Below are 9,790 nucleotides of genomic sequence, written 5' to 3'. Positions count from 1 at the left end.
TGGGAACCCCGCCCGGGCCACCCCCCCCCCCCCCCCAAGAAAACAATTTCATTATGACCGTTTGGCCTGGTGTCTGACTCTTTATCGAATAATAGTGATCAGGATTGACTTTGAATAGAGCAAACACAGATGTTGAGTAGAACAGAAGCATATAGTGGGTGTGGTGTTTTTGTTTGGTTTTGGGGGGGGTCAGCAAGGTAGAACAATTAAGATAAAACCTATATGGACAATGACCGATGAGGTGATAAAGCGAGAGAAGAACACGGTGAATTCTCTCAAAATGTGAAGTTGTTGCTGTTGAGTTATTCTTTGAAATGTTTTAACAACAACCAAAAAAAGCATTTAACTAATTATGTCACATTTCTTTCATTCTGATTCATAGAAAATTTCACCTTGGGTAGGTTTACGCAAGATCAACATCTCCTACTGGGGATGGGATGACATGTCTCCTTTTACAAATACAACTCTGCAGTGGCTTCCTGGAGAGCCAAATGACTCTGGCTTCTGTGCATATCTAGAAAGAGCAGAGGTGGCAGGTCTGAAAGCGAATCCATGCACTGCAATGGCAGATGGTCTTGTGTGTGAAAAACCTGTTGGTAAGCAATCTCTTATACTCAGTTACTGTCGCTGTCATGATTAGCAATCTGTTTGGGCTTTCAGTTGGCTAAGAGGAATTTTTGGACAATTTGGATTAAACAATTAAAAAAATTACTTTTATATATTTTGAAAAATATGGAGCTTTAATCTAGAAAACAAATTATATTCCTAAAGCAGCAAATATTTATTTGTGAATTAGTTTACATGGCTTAGTTTGCATTACACTGGAAGTCTTATAAATTGCCTCTAAAGCAGTAGTAGTCAGTGACAACAGTGATTGTAGCACAAAAGTGTCTGTGGAGGTGTTCAGTAAGGCTGATGTTTTCTTTCTGAATCTCACTGAACATCAGTGAAGATTTTAATGGTCTAAAAGACTGATGAAACCAAAGTTCTTGTTTCCATCTTGTAGGTTGGTTTGTGTGTAAAGATTACTGTGGCAAAGTTACCTGATAGCATGATTTTCATGCTTCAATTGTCCTATGTTTCTCTTCATAGCTGTGAGGTTGAGCACGTGAAGTTTAAATCTGCCCTTCAGATTTATTTTGTGCATTGTCTGTGCAAAACTGGAAAATAGCTGCATTGTTGGTGTGTTGGGTACACTGCCTATCAGTCTGATGGTTTTGCTGTGAAATTGTCAGAGTTGTTAATCTGCGTAACCAAAGCGTGATCTTACCAATTCTTTATTCTCTTATAAGCAATTCCAAACAGTAATGTTAATTTTAAAGTATATATTGTACACTTGTTGCTACTGCTATCTGTATTTCCTAAAAATTTCCTCTTTCACAGTGTTCTTAATTTTGAGTTAATAGTTAATTATTTACCAGATGTTTCTCAACATAGTAGAAGATGTAGTCACAATGGAAGAGACATCTCAAAATGTAAAGGATACACTAGATGGAACACAAATGACATTATTAAGATGCAATATTTTGCAATTAGATCAACATTATATGTGTCTGTTCCTGGTGTCTTGTTTTACCTTTTTTTTTGTGATCTTGAGGTGCTTCTAAGACTGTAGAAGTCAAAGTACTTCAGCCGTATGAGAGTACTTTTACAGTTCAGCTGATTTTTGTTAGATTTTTCTTTGTATTTTTTATTAATTGCAAACCACAGCTTGAATACATGCATAGTAGGTCAAATCCAGGAACACCCTTGGTTAAGTGATTTGGCATACTATATTAGCAATGCAGAATGGCTTGAGAACTCGGGTAGTATTGAATATGAATTAATAATACACAAAAACATGGCAATACATAGAAGGACTTAATCCTGATGTTTCACATGGCACTTCTGTGTGGAAAATATAGTACTATGTATACTTCTGTGTTCCTACCTAAGAATTACTATACTCATGTTCTTGTACATTTTACAGTTTTATTTGAAATCAAAGCAAAAATCAGGAGTTAGTGTATACAAGTTTTTTTTGTGTGTTATGACTTTTTGAGATAATGTACAACATTAACCTGGTCAGAATATGGTCACTAGTAGAGAAAAACACCCCCCCCCAAATCAAAAAACCCCCAACCAAACAACAACAGAAAAACCCCAACCCAAATCTGTTTTGCATTGAACAATGTTCATTTTATTACTTTCCCTTTGGATTCTAGTGACTTTCATATGCATACTGTAAGGCAAAGTTTTAGGGGATAAGTAAGTCGTAGGTAGAATATTTGTTGCTTACATACTGTTAAATGAACGAGAACGATAGACCCAGAACGCTACTGTACTTGTTATAGAAGTTTGAGATGTATTTTATGTCATGTATGTGCACGTAAATAAACTGACATTATCACGCAATTAGTATTGAATGTGTTATTTCAGTATATAGATAAAATTGCTGTGAAATTTTTAAAATGAACTCTATAGTGTAACTCATGCTGAGTATTACTTAATAGTTTTTATAAAATATTATTGTATTTATATGCTGCAACATAAGTTTGGATGAAGCTATTTATAGCTAATTAAGGAAGCAACCACTTTCACTGCAACAAGGATTTTTCTAATGGAATGTATGATTAAAGAAAAAGGAGACTGACTTTCTGTTCAAAATTAAAAATGTTTGTGGTTCTTTTCCAGTCAGTCCTAACCAGAATGCCAGACCCTGCAAAAAGCCCTGCTCCCTGCGAACAACCTGTTCGAACTGCACGAGTAATGGTATGGAGTGTATGTGGTGTAGCAGTACAAAACGATGTGTTGACTCAAATGCCTATATAATCTCCTTCCCATATGGACAGTGTCTAGAATGGCAAACTGCCACGTGCTCCCGTGAGTATCTTACTGCACGTTCATCCTATTAAATATACTGTTGTATTTTTTTTTTCCACTCAAAAGAGCATCTATATGAGTAGGATTCAGCACATTCACTACAGATAAAAATAATTTCAGATGAATGACCTTACATAGCTACTAATGTGAGCAGTCGATACTGTGTATTTTCTAGATGCAGATAAATAACTGGCAATTCTTTTATGATGAAACATATTTAGTCTTTTGAAACAGTAAAAAGTATTTATTGTTTTCAGATAAAGAAAAAATACCACGATCGTTTGTATGACCAGTGTTAGTGTGTCAAACAATGGCCATGAGCTGGAACACAATACTGTTAAAATTAGATAAATAATATGTAGAACTTAGACATATACAACATCAAGTTGTTAAAAAAAGGAGATGAGCTGAATTCAGTTTTTAAGATTCTGATTTATTTTGTCAGACTCAAAGCAGCCCATTTTCCTAGCGTGCAAAGATAAAAACAATGTTATAATAATGTTAGTAATAGTCTTGCGAATATTGTAACACAGATGCAAAACAAATGGTCATGGTCTTCCTTAGATTCTTCTCACTTGCAAATGCTGATTATTAACCCTTGCAGACTGTTTATCCTCTCCATGGAAATAGAAGGAATCCTGCTAGGCCATCAGGCAGGTAAAGGAGGTGCAGGAAACTTTTGTCCTGTGTGATCAGACTGGGTCAGGCTGTATTAATGTTCAAAGTTGCTCATTTCATCCTTTTGAGATAAAAGGCAAGCGATTTCTTTGTCAAGCAGCAAGGATACCCCCCCAGATGTCCCTTCTGGAAGCACATTTAATCAGAAATTGATACAATGCCTCCCTATGAGAATAAGAAACCTACTCAATGTACTTTTCAGTATACCGTTCAGCTGAAGCTACTTCTTCCCAAGTCTGTAGTGACTGGACCTTGTTAAGTTCAGCACCATGCAGTTCCAGTGTATATCGGTGCCATAATTCACACAGATGCTGGAGCAAGCTGCCTGGTGCCTTAGATTCTTGTCTCAGTTGTGTTTTATTTGGAACAATTCCTCAGTCACCATCCTACAGAAGACTGTTTCTTAGTATTTTTACTGTCCTTCAAGATTTGATTAAAATATTTTCTACCTGTAAAAGACTCCAGTCCAGTGGGACCCAACCTTAATATATGGGACTTCTGAAGTGTACCATTGAAATCTTATTATTGCTTTTCTCTGAGAGTTTTTTTTTTTTCAGTTACTTCCAACTTCCTTCCCCTCTCCTTAAGGGTCTTTTGATATCAGCGCCTCTGGAACACTTTATTTCTGGATATGTTCTGGCAGGGTTGATGGTGTTGACAAGAAGCAACTTGCTTCAGGGTCATAATTAGATCATGTTTCCATTTAATAGATTTTGGATACAAATACAAAAAAATACAAAACGTTGTTACTTGCTTTCACCTAAGCATGGGGAAAATATTAAGTAAAGTAAGGTCATGCCACATATGTAATAGGAACCATTGATACATTGTAATCTTAGGAGAGAAGAATGACTGTACGTACCAGGTCACTACGTATATCTGGGTTAAAGGAAAACAAGGCATAGGAAAATTTTTCTTTCAGGTAAAACTGACCAAGAGGCTGTATTCCTCTTAACAGAGATTCCTTTTTCATCCTTAGTAATCATAGGATATACTGAACCAGTACAATGTTGACCTGTTCTGGTAAACTTGTATGCTTAGTAAATTTCAGATGTTAATCCAGGTTCTAGTGTCCAGGTTCAGTGTGGACTAGAAGTAGGGTTTACATGTTCCTTGGGTCCTTATGTCCTCTAAACCCAGCCACCAGCCCATGTATGGTCTAAAAATAGAGAAATATTAGGAACATGTAATCTCTTGTCCCATGTATTTGGAGTAATAATACTGTAATTATGTAAAGGCTTCTCTCTCACAACAGTTCACTAAACTTTTTTTCACTCCTATAAGGAATCAATTTTGCAGCTTATAGAATATTGATAGTGAGTTATGGCAGAAGATAAGTAGATTGAAAATTTGGAGATAAAATTGGCAAAATGTCACATGAATGATGCTTAGCTTTTAAAAATAGCATATATTATGTCAGCCTGAACTTTTAATTCTGTTTTTGTGTTTGTGTAGTGTTTGCACATCATGCAGATTCAATTTGTTTGGGGAACACAAGAAATTGTTTTTAATTTAATTGTCATTTTTGTCAGGTCTGTAAAAGTTTATATTAAATAAGGTGAACGGGATTTGCTATATACCAGTTCATCATTATGTAAAGTCAGTTTTGTATGAAACAGGTTTCCATGTCCATAAGCAGTTTTTTTTTTCCCTCAGAGATTTAAAGCATTAGATATTTTGCATTTAAACAAGAAAATGAATGTTGAAATGAAACATAGTTCACGCATCTTCAGTCTAAATGACTTGAAAATTATATTAGTTAGATACATCATTATTGCTGCTGAGGTAATGAAGTATTAAGTGGATTCCTTTATCAAGGGGTAGTGTTTCTACTTACTTGAAGAATGGAATGTAACTATACCTGTAAAAAAAAAAAAAAATCCTCTTTTTTAAATTTTATTTTTATTTTGAATGACCGATTTCTGAGTTTTTGGATGTTTTGCTCTGAATGAAAAAAAAATCACACAAGCATGTATGATTTGAAAGAAAAAAATATAACAACTGAGAACTTCACATTTATTTTCACAACTTGGAATTAAAATGAAGAATACTGTTTTATTGGTGACATTTTGTCATTTTAATACCTGCTTGCCAAAAAGTTGCATTCCATTCTTCCCCACGTCTTCCATCCATTATGACTTTTGATTGAATAGCTGACAGTTGAAAATCTTGGACCACCTCTAGAATTTAAAAAAAAATATTCTGCTTGAATATTCCCTTTTTTCTACAAACAGTAACTTCTCAGTTAGCTCTCTTCAGTTTTTTAGCTGAATGCCACTACAGAGAGTATCTGAGGATTTCCACTTTCGGTTCTGTTTTACATTCCATGAAGATAGTGCAGCTGATACTTCAGAGCTGTTTTCTCCTAGCTTTATAAATAGCAGCATGAGAATTGTTTGGATCATCTACAGTGCATCTCTGAAAGGGCAAGCCAGCCGGTACAGAATGATGGTCTTTATTTTTCTGCTGATCTTCTAACATATTCAAAAAACTAAATTTGCATCATTCAGCTTCAGATCTGATGAGGTCTGGTTTAAAACTGATTTGTCACATGATTGACACTGATTTCCAAGAACAGATGAGCTCCTTCCCCCCCGTCCCTTCCCATATTTGGGAAACTTGAAACATTTCCTCCTATTTTGGATCCTTCCAAGTCTAATGATACAACAACTCATGCTCCAGCTTTCTGCACTGTTAAAGTCCTTTTGAGATTTCATTCAGATTCTTAACTGCCTGTTTTCTTGATATCTGCATGTATCTTTAGACTACTAGAGTGTTTTTTTCTCTGACATGACAACTTTCATTACTTTTAAACGATTTTAATAGTTGCTGAAGTCAGAGTAGCTAGTTTTATTCTGCTGTCAGTTTATTTAATTACAAATGAAATTGTTCTGCTTAGTATACCCTTTATAACATGGATTCAAGTATTGCTTTTATGGAGCAGAGTGGTCCAGGTAGCTGTGAACCTGAGTATTAGGTGCATATAGTGTCCTGGCTGCAGCTGACCCAAATTGAGAGGTTACACTCATGTAGAAGCCATTTGAGTGTCCTCCAAAAAAATCCCCATGAACCTTTAAAATACCTTCTTTTTAAAAAGTAACTTAGACTGTTTCTGTCTTCCTGATAGGATCTTCCTGAAGTTTATGTATGCTTTTAAAATTTATTTTATAAGTGTCCACAGAGTTAACGTGAGAAGAGATGGGGACCCATAGTGATCAATGTTCAAATGATTCTGATGTTAATTTGATTCAGTGTTACATCATTAAGTTAAAACATTTAAGATGTCACAGAAAAAGCTCAAATAAACTTGTGAACTCTAATGGTGTTTCGGAAGATACTAAATTGTTAATTTCTTATTAATATAAAATGGCAGTAACTTCGGAATATGAATTTTATTTGGTTCTAAACAGATTTAAAATATCAGAAGACCATTTCATGATAAATTACTTAAAAAGAGTAGAATATAAAAGATCTAGAGGGAGATTTGATTTTTTGTATGCAAATTAAAAAATGAAACCAGATTCACTCTAACAGATAAGACTCTTAAGATATAGTTCAATTAAATGGGATTGAGTTATGACTTGTAGTTTAAGAATCCTTTTTTTGGAAAGATATGTAGTATGCTAGCTTGTTTCAAAATTTCTGTATAACAAGACTGAGTCATATTTGTAGGTAAATACTCAGGTGTGATCCCAGGATACTGCATACCCAAATAAATTTTTGGTTTGAATTTGAATTATCACAATTTTTGGATTATTATTATCACTGTTATTTGGATTATTGACCTTGTCTTAAGTTCTAGAGTCTTCCTGTTGGAAGGGCTCTTTACATCAGTAGAATTAGTAATATATGCATCCCATAATATATATTAATAATAAGCACAGAATGTAGATTTTATCATGGGATTTGATGAAGATGTGTAATATTATTGTACTGCTGCATTATCTTTGTTCATTTGAAATCTTTGTTGTTGCATTGTGGTGTAACAAACACCTGCTGTGTATTTTGTGATCTTTGAAGAAGTACAACTTTTAAAGAAAACTGAGATATTCTTATTGAAGTTACTGAAATTTTTTAATTTACACAAGGAAATAGAAATGCAAAATTGTTTCTTCATCAGCTGTTGTAAAATCCTAGCATCTTAATTTAAAAAAAACCAAACAAACACCCCCAAACTAAAACCCAAACCAAAAAAAACCCCTTAGCATTAATACTTTATTCCATGTAATAAAGCTCAAAACTGCTCCGGACTGAGGACCTGTGGACAGTGTTTGGAACAGCCTGGGTGTGGATGGTGTAACGATCCCAGTAACACTGGAAAAGGGCAATGTTTGGAAGGATCATCAAGAGGCCCCATGAAGCCTGTTGGCATGCACTCTAATGAAATGGTGCTTGATGCTACTCTTTGTCCAAAAGAGAAAAATTATGAGTGGTCTTTTATCCAGTGTCCAGGTAAGGTCTGCTTCCGTTCTTTCTTATATATGAAATAAGAGGTGTTTCTCTGTTTAAGCATGACAAATCAGCATAATTATTTTGAGTAATACAAGTAACATTTGCATGAGAGATTTGTTTTTCCAAAATATTTCTTAAATATATAGTTTGTTAGTCTCTGTCTGCCGAACACAAATGTGCTCACTGTCATGCAGGTTCACATGTGAAATTTGATGCATTTTAACCAAAATTGCCATTTATTTATAAATAAGTTTTCACCCATCTTATCCTTCTACTTTTTCAAATCCAACTATATGAATTTGCTTCAGCTCTTGCTTTCCTCTGGCTTCTGTATGCATCACAGAAGAGTGCAGCTGGGGAGAAATTATTGATAGGCAACTGGTGGTGGCCAGGAGCAGGAACTTCTTGCATTGCCGCTGCTCACACAAAAGCCCAGCTGGCTGTGAGAATGGGGGGCTGCCAAATATCTGAGCTGTGCCTCCAGTCTACCTTTTAAACACTTTGAGTAAATAGAATGTATGCTTTTGTAATCTTAAAGAGAATCTCTGAAGTCTAATTTTAAGCCCTATCAATCTGATTATAGTATTTTAATTTTAAAGTTCATTGGAAAAGTAAGCAAGGCATCAGGTACTTTAAGACTGTGGAAGCTGAGCTGGTACCATCTCCTGTATGGAAATACTCAAATCCTGCAAGCCGTGTGTGAAAGCAGCGGTGTAGTAGTTACAGGCAAATGAAAAGCACACTGGGGAGTTTGCCAGACCTCCAGTGGTAATTTACAATAAATAATACAGTTTAAAAGACAGCTTGAAAACTTTTTTTTAGAATAAATGGTGTAATTGTGCTAAAGTTATTTTTCCAGCAAGTGTTCCTACTGATGATAAATTTGGAAGCTGGAGCTTCTCTAGGATCAAAACTTTTATGGGTATATGCAGCTATGTTTGTTTGCTCTCCTGGGTACTTTTTTATCAGTGTATTCCGTGTGTGTGTGTGTATGTATATATCTGTGTGTTTACATATATATATTTATATTTAAGTGTATGTATCACTATATTATTTAGAAAGCAGAATCTCTGAAGAAAGTTTTATTTTGGTGACTTTTTTTTTTTAAAAATACATAGGTAGAGAGTGGATTTCTTTTTTTTAAGTTTTAGAATACTAAAGTGAAATGTAAAACCAAGTGAACACTGTCAAATGTTCTAAGTTAAAACCAAAAAATCCAAACCATTTCCTGAAGAAAGAAGCCTGTCACAGTTTAGCCCCAGCCAGCAACTAAGCACCGTGTAGCCACTCACTCACTTCCCCTCACCCAGTGGGGTGAGGGAGAGAATTGGGAAAAAAAAAGGGAAACTTGTGGGTTGAGATAAGAACAGTTTAATAGAACATAAAGGAAGAAAATTATAATGATAGCAAGAATAATAAAATGACTAATAATAATAACAATAACAACAACAACAATAAAAAGAATTGGAGTATACAAAACAAGTGATGCACAACGCAATTGCTCACCACTCGCCAAACAATGTCCAGTTAGTTTCTGAGCAGCGATCGCCCCCAGGCCAACTGCCCCCAGTTTATATACTGGGCATGACATCACATGGTATGGAATACCCCTTTGGCCAGTTTAGGTCAGCTGTCCTGGCTGTGTCCCCTCCCAGCTTCTTGTGCCCCTCCAGCCTTCTCGCTGGCTGGGTGTGAGAAGCTGAAAAATCCTTGACTTAGTATAAACACTGCTTAGCAACAACTGAAAACATCAATGTGTTATCAACATTCTTCTCATACTAAATCCGAAACATGACAC

At 35.3% G+C, this 9,790-nt stretch overlaps 1 protein-coding gene across 1 annotated transcript in view; it reads left to right on the top strand.

Moving 5' to 3' along the window:
• Positions 1 to 9,790, top strand: part of ATRNL1 (attractin-like 1) — a 536,085-nt gene that overhangs the window by 130,144 nt on the left and 396,151 nt on the right. Inside the window, exons 16-18 of the mRNA XM_010564713.1 lie at positions 383 to 596; positions 2,674 to 2,862; positions 7,774 to 7,992. Of these exons, the coding sequence (XP_010563015.1) occupies positions 383 to 596; positions 2,674 to 2,862; positions 7,774 to 7,992 (622 nt within the window). The remainder of the gene's footprint in view (positions 1 to 382; positions 597 to 2,673; positions 2,863 to 7,773; positions 7,993 to 9,790) is intronic.

The sequence above is a fragment of the Haliaeetus leucocephalus genome, unplaced genomic scaffold, assembly GCF_000737465.1.
Source record: "Haliaeetus leucocephalus isolate CR32 unplaced genomic scaffold, Haliaeetus_leucocephalus-4.0 Scaffold184, whole genome shotgun sequence".
Classification (NCBI taxonomy): domain Eukaryota; kingdom Metazoa; phylum Chordata; class Aves; order Accipitriformes; family Accipitridae; genus Haliaeetus; species Haliaeetus leucocephalus.
This window is presented reverse-complemented; position numbering and strand designations above follow the sequence as displayed.